A 16,675-nucleotide genomic window follows, 5' to 3' on the forward strand; every position below is an offset into this window, starting at 1 on the left:
ATTATGCTGTTGTAATGTGATTCACGTAACCTGATGTACTGTGTGAACCTGTCAAAACAGCAGAATCATTTCCATGAGAACCTGAAGTGTGTCCTCACATACTAATCACGCTGCTGAAATGTTCTGCAGCCTGTTAATGCGAGGCCTCTCTGTCGACCTTGCTGACGTGGGAAGCGCTGCTCTCTCCCTCCCTCGGAGTTGTGACTCACCTGATACATTTCTGATCTATTCCCAGCGAGGAGCTGATGATGGGACTCGCTGCGTAAGGGGGGTGGGGGGTGGTGGTGGTGGCTCCTGCTGATGGGATCGGTGCAACAAAGAGCATCTCTGGAAAACAGGCGACTGGGTGATTGTGACGGCACATCGCTCATAGTTGAGCAGCATCGGCTCTTGGTATTCTAGGATCTGACTACAAACTGGTTGCAGAGAACAGAGAAAGATCAATGTAGTATTCCTTTCAGAGTGTGTGCTTGTAAAGGACACGTAAAATAATAATAACAATAAAAAAATAATAATAAACAAAAACAAAACATAAACCACTGAGTTGTATTGCATAACAAAAATATGCAACTCAAGTTAAACAGAAAGGATCATTCAACAAAACAGCCTGTTTGGGACATATTTTATATAAATAATAATTAAAAAATATTCATTGGAAAAAAGAAAAAGAAACAAAAACCTAAATGGAAATCAAAAATCCCCAACAGGTCAGCGGTGGATCTCAAGGCTTCAGTCTGTCAGTCTGTCCACAAATCAAGCACTTTCCCTTTCGTCCAGCTCTGTACAGCATGCAGTTTTTATGTTGGTGGTAGTAGAGTACTATCATAATTATTCTCATCATAGATTTAAATATAGAATTATTCATAACTTTTGTCATCTTTTTTTTCTCTTTAATTTTTTACACATCACAATGTGTCTTAAAAACTGCCATTAGGGTTCTGTAAAAACAAAGGTAGTCAAAGAAACAGAAGGTGGGGTGTAGGGGGGTGGATGGGTGGGGGTACAGGGGTGATGGTGTTTATAACGTCCGGTGCAACACTTGGCCCTCCAAAAGAGGATGACAGGATGGAGGGGGGAGAGGGGGAAGAAATGACCAGATGACAGAAGTGGATGACAGGAGCTGAAAGGAGCCAAAATATAGGAGGAAAAAAAAAAAAACACCATCTTCACAGCCAGTGCCTCAGTCTCAGAGCAAAAAGAACATTTCATGCTGTCCTCTTCCTCCCCGTCACTCATACCGCATCTTCAAAAGACTCTGCAGGCCAGTGGTCCAAGGAGGTATGGGGGCATTAACGTCAGCAGGTTTCTCTCACAACTGTGAGGACTCCAGACACAGAGGGACGGGGGACAGGTAAACCTGAGGGGGACAGAGACAGATGACAGTGTTTAAACGGACATTTGGTGGACTTTTGAGTTTTATTTTTAGTTGATCTTAACATGTACCACGAGCTAAAGTTTCACTGAGATAACACTCAACAGTATGAGAGAATCTTTACAAGACAAGTACTAACTGGTGCTGTTAACACAGAGAGACTCATCGACGGGGTGAGACAGAGAGAGACAAACATCCCACAGCCCACTTTATCTCATCCAGGGTGAGTCATCGCCTGAACAAATTAATACACAGCATCTCCTCTGCACTGCAGCCATGACAAACAGCCTCGCACCGTGAGTGGTTTGTATGTGCGAGAGACTGAAAGAGCAAACTGTGGGTGGTAACTGGAAAGAGAGGAGGACAACCTGTTAAATTTGTGTGTATGCTCGCAGCCTAAATCTGCCCCACTCGCTTCGCCTGAATGCGGTCTATTGATGAACCCCTGGAAGGCTATGCTTAAATAAAACCTTACAGAAAACAGACAAGTGACGCTCCCAAGACCGGACCAGTCCAGATCTAGTTTTTATGATTATATAGGAAAGTGTTTGCCTGGGTAGCGGTGGTGAGTCAGAGCACTGCTCGCTGAATATCAACACAGATTCTCTCTCCTCTCCCTGATTTCCCCTTCCACTCCTCCTCCACCTCCTCCTCCTCCTCCTCCTGCCTGATACTCATCTCTACGTCTCTGCCTGTTCTAACACATTCTCATTTCATCCCTCAATCTTTTGATCTGCATCTGCTGCACCTGTTCTCCTCAGTTTATTGTAATCTTCCTCCTCTCTCTACTGTATAAGAAAGTGTCCTTCAGAAGTACCAGCTTTTGTTAACAGTCTACGCACTCACCAGGTGGGCTGTCGCCGAGGGAGGAAGGGGAGGGGGGGTCATTGCTGTTTGCAGGTGGAGAGCTTGCGGATCTTGCTGGCTGTGGAGACTCCTTTGCGTGAGGGGTTGGATGAGGAGGAGGAACGGCGTTCGGCTTTGGCCTTGCTGTTCAGAGAACCCCCCTCTGTCCCATTCACACAAACTGGCTTGGCTACAGCTGGACTGTGGTCTGCGTTCCCCTGATCCCGATGTTCCTCGGCCACTTGTCCTAATCACACACACAGGGCCCAAAACAAATCCGTCACACTTCTACGCAGGTGCTGACACAAGCGTTGCTTTATTGATTGTGTGTGAGGTAAAGGCACGAGCGTGCACGACGGTAGTGAACATGGCATGGAAGGAAATTACCACAAACCTGCTGCTGTAAAAACTGTAAACAAGGGACCTTTAAAAAGCTAATTTGTCAGCAGCACCAGCTAAATGTCAGGTCAGATAACCATGAGAAATATGGTAACCCACAACAACAGGAAATCCAGCGGGCGAAAAATAGGCCTTTACCTTAGTGTAAATCGTTCATTTCAAGTGCAGAGGTGTGTATGCGTGTGTGTGTCTGCACATCAAGCTGCAGCTATGTGAAACTTTAAAAGAGCTCCTACGCTGCAAAAACCGCGACGCCCAGGAGAAGATTAGAGGCGGTGAGATGTAGTTTCTCCTTGACGGAAACACCAGGACAAACTGTTGTTTAATTTACCATACGCTCTATTATTTCATTCATATGAAGCATCCTGTGAGCAACAGAGCTCAGCATGTGTAGGAGTGAACCCTGGAAAACCATTCATACTCCCACACCAAACCATTTCAACTGGACTATTTTTAGATCGCTTCATTCACATTCTGCAGCTCCATTTGGTTTTTATGTGGGGCACCACTTCTCGATAGATCCCAACACCGACTACTGCATTTATTATTGCCGGCTGTTGCCTAGCAACAGATAAAGATCTGAATTCAGGGGAAAAAAGATCAAAGGAGTTGGGGAACAAATTAAATCAAAAATAAAGATGCTGTCATCACCTATTCATCCCCAAGACAGAAAACACCCTGGATGAGTTCGTACACACAGTTCACAACAAGAAACGTCTCAGCATTTTCTAAAACTATGATAGAAAACAGGATTTGTTTGCTTCAAGAGCCAAAAAGGACTGTTTGTGAATCAGCGCCCACAGCTTTGTTTAGCGATTCCAGATAGATACTGACCGAGAAAATGCAACAAGTGTGGATGAGATCACTGCAGCTTTACGAGTCGGTCTAAGTCCATGTACGGAAGTAACAACAACAAAATCCAAAAATAATTATTTGATCACTGTGAAAAATGCTACCGCAACTTTTGTGTTGACTGAAAATGATATTAGTGGGATGGATGCATCACTCACAACAGCTGGTGAGGGCAAAACTAAACACAACAACCCCTCCAACAGAAAATTAGCTAACATGGACACAAAGTTAGGCTGAAAATTTGAATGAAATTAAGAGGAAACTTATTGTAATCTTTTTATCGTGCTACAGAAAGAAACACATCTCTGATCATTTGTACACTGACTTAAGAACTGCAACGTGTCTTATTTACTTGTTTTAGTAAGATGAAAAAGAACTGAAATAAATGTAAGAGGCAGGTTGTGTATAAAAACAAACACAGCATCTGATAATTACAAACAGCTGAATTATGCAGGATATTATAAAGACATAATTCAAAAGCAACATTTAGTTTGTCTTGTTTTTGAAAACAAAGAATCCAAGGATTTTCCAATCATTTAAAAAAGCGAGTTGGGTGAACAGATGGGTGAAGCTTCAGTGGGAAAAGTATGAACAATGAGAGAAAGAGTGCCGTTAATAGAAACTTACCAAACAGTACCATGTACTCTCACTTACCTGGCACTGTGAAATCCTGAGTGTATATGATCTCATCCTCTCCGTCGTAGAGCTCGTCATCGTCCTCCTCTGTGTAGCCGTGCAGGTCCTCCAGGTAGGGCACCACCGTCATACTCCGCCAAGGGTCCCTGCTCTCTGCGCTGGCAGGGATGGGCACAGGGGGCTCAGACGGAGGGTGTTTCTTACGCACCCAGCTGTAAATAACAGATCAACCTTTTACTAGGTTTCCTATAGGCCAGGAGTCTTGCATACTTTCTTTCATTCATTTTAATGCATTTGATCATTCTAGAGCTCAATAATATATATGCAAAGGGACTGCCATCCATCATGTTATACATGACAAATATTATTTAGTGAATCACTCACTTGTGTTGCCTAATGTTCTGTATAGAAAACCTCTTCACAGGATCGTACTCAAGCATTCCTGAAAAACATGCGGCGAAAAGGTCAATTTAATCACAACAACCCTCAACAGTTTCTCCACTCACATCTTTTTCTGTGGAGTGTTTAACATAAACTGGTGGGTGGGTGGGGGGGCGGCGGCAAAGAGGCGAGGGCTGGGCTGACGGCAGAGAGATGATAAACTTGTTCGAGGAACATTAATTAATGCAAGTAATCATCTCATTCATCACTGTGTGTCAAGGCATCCTGCGAAGCTTAAGGAGTCAATGAGGTACAGTAAGGAAACATCAATATGAGTAACATAACAGATGTACCAATGTAATGAAGATTTTGTGGCGTAATTATCATAATGTAGGCTGAATCTGTAGGAAAAGCAGAATGTCAGTGTGATAAGGCAGCGGTGATGCAGTGCCTATCCAGACCTAATAACGTAATTGTCTCCCAGTAGGGAGAGAGGGGCAGCATGCAGAGTGCTGATAGTAGTGTTGCGCCTGCTGAAGGACACCTTTTGTGGCACTGGGCTTATTTTAGACCATGTAATTATGGACTGACTATCTCTCAGGTGCTGCGTCATCACACACAGACGTCACACTCTCTCACAAAATGGGGGATGGAGGCCTGATGAGTTGTAACAGCGTATAGCATTTTTTTCCCCTCTTCATGGTTAAACATTTGATTAACTGTGACAGAGATATTGTTCAAAAAAAACTCAATTTGACACCAAGTAATTTCAAATGTAGACGTAAAATCCCCCACGTTAAGGTACAGTGTGAGTAGTGGGTTCATTTCCATAAAAGGGCAGTGAGTGCAAAGCTGGATAATAGGCTACAGTACTACTGAGGCATTCATCCTTCGTTAAATGGGCTCTTTAGTTTGTACAAACATAATCTTCCTAGCATTCTTTTTGGATTTTACAGGCGGTTAGTTTGCTGCCATACAGCCGATTATAAGTTTGACTATAAAAGACTCTTGACTCTTTTTTTGTTTTTACAAGGAGGCAGAGGCATTGCGGCATTCCACTCAGGAAAAGCAATGCCTCACTATGAAGTGTTTAGTATTCTGCTGCTGGCTCCAGATCAATGGAAACTACGTCAGCAGCTGGAGGGATTTCTACAGTTTGGAGGAAGCCTCGCCTGCTGAGAAGTCACAGCGACTCTCAGTGTCACGGCACCACCTACTGGACACACGCAGGAAAAGATCACAGAGCAACTGGCTGGGAATTCACTCTGACTGGATACCTGGCCGATTTCATCTCAAAAGGTTTTCCATCCAATATTCTTCTTTTCGGCGATGCTACAAAAAACTCAACGCATTTTATAATAATAATAATAATAATAATGATAATAAAAACATGCTTCAAGCAAACCTTGTCAGTACCATTGTTAAATGACTGCGTAACATTTCCAATGATGCATGACGCAGTCAGAGCTATAACATTCAATGGGATTAATCCTGCAGTGACCTATGAATCAGCCCCCCACAGTCTAGGTATGTAACCATGCCAACACCTCGACAGTCTCCTTAATGTTAAAAGACTGAGTTCTGAACAACACCAACCTCGCAGCAGGTCCGACAGGAGGGGTCCACACTCCTCGGGAATAGTGTAGTCTCCCTTTCCAATGTTCTCAAATAGCTTATAGATGTTGTCCCCCTCAAACGGATACAGACTCGTTGTAATGTTGTATCTGAATGGAAGGAAGGAGGTGTCAACAAATACTGGTGTTTCATAAACTGGGACACCACTGATAGTCATTACAGTGACTATCCAACCATTTATATGTGAATTCAGACTTTTCTGGTGATATCTTTGACTGTTCTACCCATAGCTATGGCAAACAGTATAACATGTCTACATACACCATTACCTGTCAGTCCTCACTGTATCGCCTAAGTGTGTCTATTCACTTTTCCAAATCTCAAGTTTTACACAAAATGACCAGTAGCAGGAAACACGCCTTTGTTGGATGTGAACAACAGAGTATAAAGGTATATATATAGTCGCACAAATGTATGACAAACGCACAGAGAAATGACTAAGTGATTTTATGTATGACATGAATCTCTGTTCAGGAAAGAAGAAGGAGTGACGAATGGGCCCTGAATTTTCCTAGACAACTAGTATCTAATTCCCTTCCTATCCTTTGTGTATAATTAAACCTTTAAAATGCAAAGAAATTTTAAGCATTGATCACTGACTACTCACAGTGTTACACCAGCAGACCAAATGTCTACTTTAAACCCTGAAAAGGTGTCCAGTCCGTTGGCAATCTCTGGAGGCTGGAAGGCCGGAGAGCCCTGACTGGTGCGACATGTGTCATCCTCTGCAAATGGGTGAAGGGCCTGAAAAATACACAGTGTAGATGATTAGTACGAGTTAGTGTTTCTCTACTTCTGTTTAACCACAAGTATTCATAATGAAATAACTGGACACTAAGGAAGCAAATTTAATTTTACACTCGTCCATTTCTGCCACATAGTAGAGGAAACACTGACACTCCAAATGAAACACAAAATCCACAGCATTGTTTGTAGATTCACTTCAGTGGACATTAATCTAAAATATGATACACCAATACAGAAACTGTTTCTACAGAAAGACTTCATGTACTAAAGCTTAAAAGCAACCTAATGACAGTTCTTTTCCTCTGACTGTTTTTGTGTATAATCGAGCCGCTTGTGTGCACAAAATCCTAACTTTTATGTGCAAAACTATTTAGTAGTCTACATATTCCAAACCACTAACAATTAGCAGGAATGTGCGGACAGGAATTCATAATAATAATTTGCTGAAACCTAGTAGCTATGGGAAAGAAAAAAAATTCAAAGGAATCTGGAGTGTAAACACCATTATCGTGCAGCTTGTGCTCACCTCTGCTACTCCCAGGTCGGAGATTTTAAGTGCCCCGTCTGTGGTCAGCAGCAGATTCCCTGGTTTAATGTCTTTGTGAACTATTCCCTGGCTGTGCAAATATTCAAGGCCATCTAAGAGTTGGCAAAAGTACCTGCAAGAGGAGGAAAAACAGAGGGGTTGAGGAGTGGAAGTGTATCATACTGTAAGATGAACAATAAGCAATTAGCACGTCAAACAATTTATCACTCTGGTCAGATGAGCCTTTATCACTTGGTACTTTAGCTTCGACGGCTTTCCAGCAGTGACCAGACATTCACACAATCTATGGTCAGTTATTTTAACAGTAATGGGCCCTGCAGTCTTGGATCTAAACTTAGGCTTGGAGCAAAGGCTGCAGAGAGGCTCAGACTAAATATAGCACAGAGGGAGCGGGAGAAAGAGGGAGAGAGGGGAACAGAATGAGAGAGAGGAAAAGAGAGACTTACCCGTGAGCTTGAAATACTGGAAACCTTTTCTCTGGGACGCTGTCCAGCATTTCTTGCATCCCACAAACGCAATACTCCATCACCATATACGTAAGTCAGTAGTCAAGGGGATTTGCCAAACCAAACAGATCCTTTAATAAAGTGAGCCTATTATAAAGGTGATACAAAATATGCAGGTATAGAAATAACTCTCATGAAAGACATTTACAAACTGAAATAATCCACTATAAAAAAATCAACTCATATGCACAACAGGATATATTTTCTGCTTCTCTTCGTTGTAGAGGACATCCACCAACTGAATCACATTCTTGTGTTGGAGTCTTCTTAGCAGCTGAATCTCCCTATAAACAAACGGATAACATGGAAAACATTAAGTAAGCAAATAGACAATGATGTATCAGAGGTACTGCTGCATCATTTAATATGGCCTTTGTGTGCTGTGAATGTAGGCTAAAGGCCAGGTGACATACATCAGCACACCAGCACAGCATATGGCACTGATAGCATGAGCAAAGGAGCATTTACTGCTTTCATTACTGGCATTTCTAATAAGCTTGTTGGCTTAACGGCGACTCAAATCACTTCACTAGTTGTTGCTGTTTTGCGTTTCTCTGTCTCTAATTAATATTGTTTGATTTTGTTAGCTGAACCCAACTTCAACAAACACACACCCACCAAAAAAAAACTGCCTGGTGTACAAGTGCTGCAGCAGTCAATTACACCAGTCTCATTATAAAGACAGATAACCTGACAGCTCACTTCGCTACCCGAGGAGGAGAGGATTAAATCAGCAGCATGGCAAAGCCCCCAGGAGACTCAACATTCATCAGAGAGCTGTGAGTGGGGACGCTAATGAATTTGGATCTGGATGGGAAGAGCACAAAGTATGAACCACAGACCTCCCTTGATGTACTACACACACACACACACACACACACACACACACACACACACAGAGGAAATACTAAAGTTTTATCTAGCAGTTACTGATGGGAATTTTGTGATTAGATTAAAAATCAAGTCTCAAGTCAGTTTAGGTGGTAAAACTTGTATTTCCGCAAACTTTAGCTAGTATGAGGAAACATCACCATTTACTATTGGTCTCACTACTGCATTGCTCATATTATTGCAAAAGCCAGCACCCTAAGTGTGTTTTTTAAATAAAATCTTCATGCTTGCACACGCTATTCTCTGTAAATGTTTCTTATTATTATGGAGAACTAACATGATTAAAACCTTCTCCTATATTAATGCAAAAGCCCACTGAAGTAAGACCCTGAAAACTGTGGCCCTACAAGCCTGCATATAGTTTGAGTAATGTTCTTCCTTGGGAGATCATAAAATTCAAAATGCTTGCCTTCACTAAAGATACCGCAGGTTGAATTAATTTCTCCCCTCTATGTTGTCACAGTTAGCAGCACCACCGCTGCTGTATCTGACATCATGACTCACACCTCAGTTATGTCTTTACCATTTCATGAACACTGCACATTTAGTCAGGAGAAACTATCACAATAAATTTTGGGCCTCTGAATGCATTTAGAATTGTAGAAGATGAAATTTTTTATTCCTGTGGGAACAGATTTTTCCCCATCCCTCCAGTAAACACACAAGATTTAATGCATCAGGCAATAACAGGTCAGAGCTGTAAAGAGAGTATGCCTGTGTCAGAAATAAATAAAACTCTCATGGCCCCTACAGAGCTGAGGGATCATCAGTCTTCTTTCTTTACGTCGACTCAATCTCACCAACAAAAAAAAAAAAAACCTTTGGAGCCTCTCCGTCCCAGATCACCCTGCAGTTTATGAGCTCAGTCCTCTGCCTTATATACAACCTTCCTACTGACAAATGGATATTCTGGGCCTAGTCAGTGTCTCACTTGCACACAGACACACACACAAGCAGTTACTTCTGCATCACTGCGCTGGTAAAAAAAGACACTGCTGCCTCACGCACGCGAAAAAACATAGCTATGATAAAAATATGGTGAGGCTTAAATAGCCTCTTTCATGCTATACATCATTTCTGCTACTCAGCTGAACAGTAAGTGCAGATGACATGGCTGAAATGTAGCAAACCTTGCTGCATCCGCACCACTCATCGCTGCTTGTTTCATAAAACGAATCATAAAACGGAGGGAGTGCTCTGCCGCTAAAGGCACAATGACTGCTGCAGTCCATCTGCAGTCTGAGTTCAAATGTGTGCCGATGGACGTTGTGTGTTCAAGGCCTCCGGACTGTAGAGCTGAAAGGATTTCAACACTCAGCGATACGGCAGCTACAGTGGCACACAGCAGGAGCATAAACAACTGATCAAAATCTGCATCTACACTGTGCTGGTCCACGGGCTGCGTCTCTAGTTTAGGGCACGAGTGCGTGTCCATGTGCGCTCCTGTCATTCCAAACAAGGGCACGGCTTTCTTGGGGTGTTGCCGTAGAAACAGGAGTGGCATTACTCGATCAATGCCAGTATGAGCATGCCCGTCCCCATGGCAACCCTGGAAAAGCAGGAAGTGTTTGGCAGACAGGAATGCTGAACAGAGGCTGTATAGGGAGGCAGGGGGCTGCTATGGCATCCACACACAGACAAGCCTTCACAGGCTGGAGGATCCCGCTTTCTCAGGGTGGAGAACATGAGGACTCAACAACAAGTGAGACAGATGTAGAGAAAGAAAAAAGCACCGGAAACACAAACCAAATTCTCACATCAAGGAGCGCTGCTGTGGCTCTTATTAACAAAGTGAAACAAACTCCTAGTGTACCAGCGCAGCTTTAGCCTAAAAATATAAGTGAAGCCAAGATTAAAAAAAAAAACAAAACAAAACTAGTGAGTCTATGCTGATGTGTTGATAGGTCTGTATCAGCTTTGCACATCTAGATGCGGCAGTTTTTCTCCATTCTTCTGTCTGTCTTTCAGCCTCTGTCAAGTCACACAAGGACCATGGCTTAACAGTAATTTTTAGGTTCAACCATAAACTCAGGATTGGACTGAGGTCTTGATTTAGGTTTGGTCACTCTAGGACATTAGCACAGTTGTTTTAAGGAGCTTTTAAGGAACCCGAACATAAAGCTTGTTGTTGTTGTCTTGCTAGTCAGAGTTTTCTTTCAAAAAGCACTGGCTTTTCCTCCAGGATTTCTCTCCCCTTTGCAACTTTCATTTTACCCTCTGCCTTCTCTTCTGGCAAACACTAACCAAGCTTTCATGTGAGATTTCTTTCAACCGGGGCAACAGTTGCTGCTGCAAAGAGTCTACCATCTCAGCCGTGGAACCCTGGAGCCCTTTTCAGAGCCGTCACAGACCTCTTAATGGCGTTCTCACAAGGACTTTTTGTACTTCTGCCCTTACTGAGACACTGAATCTCTGAAATGTTTTTGTATCCTTCTCCTTACATAACATTACAGATGTACTTGAAATATCCTTTGATCTTCATGAAGTAGTTTTTACCAGGAAACTGACACCAGTAGTTGAATATTGCAGGTGTGGGTGTATTGAACCTAAAACACACTTTGATTTCATGTATCTCTGGTCAACAGTGGACTGCACCATTGACAATTCAAGTGTGTAAGTGTAAACAGACTGGAGCAGTCATTTATTTTGTGGTTTTGATTGGTAATTAATTTACATTGATTTGTTTTCACTTTGAAACTAAAAGAGCCTTTTATCTGATTAAATGTCCGAGTTATATCCACTCTGATTTAACGTTGTATTAGATTAAAACACACAGTCCAAGTGAGATGGATACTTTTATCTCTACTGTAAGAAGACAGCCAATTCTCAACAGTAGTTTCACAAAGCAAAGTGTTATTTTCTCTGGAGCTTAGCAGACATGGTGAAAATTAAAAAATGTCTAACATGTAGCTACACCTTACAAATTAGCTGCTTTTCTTGCTGTATTATGTACTGTCAAACTTTCTAGATTGACAACACTACATTTCTATTTGCAGCATTGTTAGCTTCCAACATGAATCCTATGAAAGCAGTCCTGCTAACACTGCTTAAGTGTTAACATCTCCTCTCCCTCTTTCACACCCTGTCGACACAGAATGTGTTTCAGCCGCATTTTTCAGTCTTACGGAGCATACACACTTCAGCATTCATCAATACAATACTTCACACCACCATGACAGCTAGTTTGGCACACACTGTAAAGGACCTAAAGCATCTTTTTAGGCTTCAAGTTCAATTTCTTCCTATCTCCCCACATAAAGACACTTTTGAGCGCTAAGTACTGTAGCTGAAGGGATCCAGTGCAGACACAGATGGAGAGCTGCTGACATGCTGCTTTCAGTCTTAACTAATTGCAAAATAGGAACAGGAAATATGGTATTTGTTAAATTAAAATAGTCTGCCTTGAGTTAATTGGTTTTATGTGAATACATGTAGTTTATTATTATCTATTGAATTAACTGGTAATCACTATTACGCCTTAACTTTGCACATCTTCCCTCTGTCCAGCTGCCCTCATGTTCCTCATCTGTCAAATATCAAATGAGAAATAAATTTGCCAATACATTCCATTGCCTTACATTGCTGTTCTGCTGCTGCTTTGACTGCAGCCTAAAAAACACGCCATCTTGCAGCTCTTCTTTCTCTCTGTGTGAACTCATTTTGACAGTTTTCTAAGGCTTCCTCTATAATTAGCACAGGCCCGCAGCGAAAGGCTGGAGTAATACTTAATAAACTACTGTGTGATTAAAACTTCTGATACTCATCAGGAAGCGGGGGATGCGGGAAAAAGTTTGAATGAATAGAAACCAGAGAGACATTAACACAGAGGAGACAGAGAGACAGGAGGATAGAGAAAGACAAAAAATTACAATTACCTTATACTCCTGCACTGCTGATAGAAATTCCATAGAATAACCTATGACCTTATACAAATAGTGACTTCAGCCTAATTTAAATATCAAATTAGACAACAGAAGGTTACTGATACACATTGCTACTCATGCAGGAAAATGTTTGGTCTCTTTGCTGTCTTCTGCACAGTAGAATATTTATGGAAGGGCAGATAATCAATAAAGCAATACATTGTCTTGACATATGTTCAGATACACTGACAAAGCATCACAGCAGGTAATCTGGCAGTATTGGGCTGATCTGACTGTTATTGAGAGAACTGAGAGCTGTGTTAACCAAGTTTCCCATATTCCTTCACTTTGATTAAGGCAGCCAGGTTTCTTGTTTATGTGACATTTGCAAGATTGGGTTAATGCAAAAAGCTGACAATGACCCATTTACTTAAGTGCATAGAAATTCACTTTTTGGAGCAGAGGTCCATTCCCCCCTTTACTCAGGGCATTTTAACTCTGGTACGGAGCTGTTCTGCTTTGTCAGATTACGACTGTTGTATGTTTAAATGAGGTGTCTGTAGAGGATGAGAGATACTGTGCAGGCTGTCAAATGAATTTTCATCTTATTTGCATGGCTAGTTATTAAACAACTATTTTTTGAGTTCCCACTGAATTGTGGCTGCTGCAGTGACAGCTGTCCAGGTCATGAACACTGGTACAGACTGAAACTTTTCTTCACTTCTTCTATCAGCTATTAGATATTTGCTGATTTAAATCATATAATAACAGTATTTTATTTGACAGTGGAAACATCTTGTTCTGACCTCCAGCGGTTGAAGTTCACACCTGTTGAGTGCAGTTTCACATCACTGTTGGGTGCAGTTACAGGTTCAAAACATAACACTTCAGACCAAACCCAACAGTGATGCTGGACAGAGGTGCAACAGACATGAAACATTCAACCAGAAAAGGTCAGAAGAAAAATGACACATTAAACTATTCTTTAAAATTGTGTGTGATCAGTTTGGCTTATTTTTGTTATATGAGAAAAAAGGTTTCTGTATAAAGTAAAATCATCAGAAAAGTATTATTTTGGTATTTGTACTGACAATACGATATCACAGCTCCTTTTTCATGTGCCAGAATAAGAACAAAGACAAGAAAAATCCTATGAATCATCATCAATACTGATGGTCAAGAGTTAGAGAAGTTAAGAGTTGTTCAAGGTTAGGCAGGGGAGTGATGCATAATGACAGAGTGAGAAAGAAATCAGGGGCCATTTTCATTGTGGCACAGTCTTAAGAAGCCCAGTTGACTTTAAGACTCATTAAATTTTCAGTGGGGTGATTCAAATTAATTAACTCATATTAAGATCAACCATTACAGTCAAGTATCTTAGGATAACTGACTATCCCTTGGTGAAAATACCCTGCGTCTTGGCATCCAGGGTCACCTGTGGCTGTGGTGTTATGACTTAAACTGTGAGGGAAAAGAGGGAAACTCACTTTTTCACATTGGCTTCTCCATTAGGAATCCTCCTCAGCTTCTTCTTCTTCAGTATCTTGACAGCCCTGCGACAAAGTGTCTCTGAGTCCAGCATCTCTTTCACCTTGCCATAAGATCCCTCCCCTAGCAGATCCCCCATCAAGTACTTTCCTATCAGCTTTGCCCTCTTCCTCCGTGGCTGGTAGATCACCTCTGTAGAGTCAATGCGGTGAATGAAAGTATCCATCTCCATCAGTTCATTTTCATTTAGATAGTCAAGATGATGCAGATCCCCGGTACTCATGACTGACAGTTCAGCAGCCACAGCTTAAACCTCCTGTCCAAAAAAAATGTTTGCAAATAGCTATGACTGCTGCTGGAGAGTAATCTACTGGTAACCCTTCCGTTCTAAGCTGAGTATTTTAATTCCACATAAGGGAATACAGACAAATTACAAAATACTGAACATGGGAGAGGGAATAATCACGCCTGAGAGTTGAGGGAGAAGGTGGAGGATCAATCCCAACTTGTAAACATTAGGGCTCTTTTTACTCCAGAGGTGTAGACAGAGGTGAAGAATTTGTTGGGTCCCGAGCCCGATTTAGTGCTTTATACTGTGCATTATTTACTACATCTGTGACAAGTGCAGTTGAAATGAAACAAGAAAAATTGTGATTCTAAAATGTTTTTCCTCTCCACTTAACTCAAGATCACCTCTATGTACATTTAGTACCATACAGCCTTAGGTAGAGGCAACCAGTCCTGCTTCAAGGCCACGCAGCACAGCATTTCTGTCGAAGCTTCATGCTGCATAGCATCGTTTTCCCCAGGACACATAAGTGTGCACAGCTGGACTGGATCCAAGCACAGATCTAAAGCCAAACGCATGCAGCAGTGTCAGTCCAATCTCTGGTATCAGTCCGGCTCCTGGAGGTCGACTGAGCCATCCGATGTGTCCAGCCGTCCTCAAGTGTCCTCCATGCCACCACGGCTCCGACTGCCTGGTGCCTGAAAACAAGGGTCATTGAAACATTAATGAAAACACACACACGGCCTTCGCTCGCTTCTGAACTAAGTTAAACCCTCTTTGGTAAACAATCTGAAAAGACATCAACACTGACCGGTTAACCTTACTGGGTTTCTTCTCTGTTGCTGTGAGGTTCACGTCAGATACCGAGATAACAGCATTTATTCAAGTGCATATTAAACACCCTGCTTAGTTTAAAAATAGCAGCGTGTGAGTTACGACTGACACATAAATTGTTCAGTTTAAATAAACAATTTTAAGTGTTAATTGTTAGCTAGATGGTAAGCTAACATAGCGCGACTGCTTGAATGAACTAGCTTGCCAACATAAACTCTCACTTTGTGGCTCCTCGATATGAACACCTTCGGCGACAACTGCAGGCTTTAACTCAGAAGTCTGCTTTAAAACGGCGACAACTAATTTAATGAAGATGAGGGGTGACGGTGGGCGACAGGGGAGGATAACCCAAACGTCGTCACACAACTGTAGCTAACGGTGGATGTGCAGCGCTAGCTAGCCAAGTTTGCCTGACGTTGAGATTAGCATTAGCTAACTTCACCTCATTTGCCGGCGGAGCAGCGGAGATCTAGGCGACGGGCATTGTTCTCTGGCTGTAGTGCACCGTGCTCACACAGAAACAGAACCGAAATTAGCTCTAACATCAAAACCAGCCCCGTAACAAGAGAAACAAAGCAGATAATTCCAGCTAACGCAAGCTAACCGGAGTTGCGTTGGCTAGCAAGCCGCTCAGATTCCAATGTAAATTGCTAGCCAGCTAGTTAACCTAACTAACTCCTGGTACCGGTTCTCACCTAGATTCGCATGGACCCTGCTTCCTTTGCCGGTTTTATTTCCTCTTAGTGTGGCAATCCGTGGTGAAGTAAATGTTTCCTTTGGGTCTGGCAAAAATATCAGTTAAATTTTCTGACTCTTCGTGTTACTCTTCCACTCAGGTTGTCGCCATCTTGTTTACCTCCCCCCAACTCGCACTGACAGCCCATACGTTACTGCGTCAAATCAGAAGTTTTTTTGTCCACACACATCCAGTGAAAGAAGACGACTGTCAACCAGCATTGACAATGAGGAGTTTTGAGTTTTCATTTAAAATTCCAGTTTAATTAAGTGGTCTGATACCATTAACATCTCTGGGAATTTACAATGGATATTCCCAGGAGTAGAAACACAATGACTCTTTGAAAGCAGCAGTTGCTCCACAAGATAATTAACTTAAAATGCATGAATACTGGTCATTATTAGCATTAAACTAAAGAGAAAATACATTTATTTGAGCTGGTTACATACTTTCCTTTATGATCCTCCTACTTCCAACTGCAACCAGCTGGAGCTGAAACAATTAATCAATTAGTAGATTTACAGAAAAATAAAAGGGAACTATTTTGATAACTGATTAATCATTATTTTATTCCCTTGTTGTGGCTTCTCATATGAAACGATTTTATGATTCTCTTTGTCTCATTAGGTAGTTAATTTATTATTTATATAGTG

At 41.9% G+C, this 16,675-nt stretch overlaps 1 protein-coding gene across 2 annotated transcripts; it reads right to left on the bottom strand.

Moving 5' to 3' along the window:
* Window positions 1-527: 527 nt before the first annotated feature.
* Window positions 528-16,171, bottom strand: stk11 (serine/threonine kinase 11). Of its 2 annotated transcripts, none has more exons than XM_018676912.2 (11): window positions 15,982-16,171; window positions 14,163-15,150; window positions 8,122-8,205; window positions 7,862-7,951; window positions 7,395-7,527; window positions 6,729-6,865; window positions 6,083-6,210; window positions 4,490-4,547; window positions 4,124-4,317; window positions 2,219-2,465; window positions 528-1,357 (listed from the first exon to the last, which is right to left on the bottom strand). In XM_018676912.2, exons 2-10 carry the CDS (start codon window positions 14,444-14,446, stop codon window positions 2,257-2,259), a joined length of 1,317 nt encoding a protein of 438 aa, XP_018532428.1. In that variant the 5' UTR covers window positions 14,447-15,150; window positions 15,982-16,171; the 3' UTR covers window positions 528-1,357; window positions 2,219-2,256. The 2 variants fall into 2 exon arrangements, with proteins under 2 accessions (XP_018532428.1, XP_018532429.1); XM_018676913.2 differs by lacking the exon at window positions 15,982-16,171 and adding an exon at window positions 15,729-15,945.
* Between the last annotated feature and the right edge of the window lie 504 nt (window positions 16,172-16,675).

The sequence above is a fragment of the Lates calcarifer genome, linkage group LG4, assembly GCF_001640805.2.
Source record: "Lates calcarifer isolate ASB-BC8 linkage group LG4, TLL_Latcal_v3, whole genome shotgun sequence".
Taxonomy (NCBI): domain Eukaryota; kingdom Metazoa; phylum Chordata; class Actinopteri; family Centropomidae; genus Lates; species Lates calcarifer.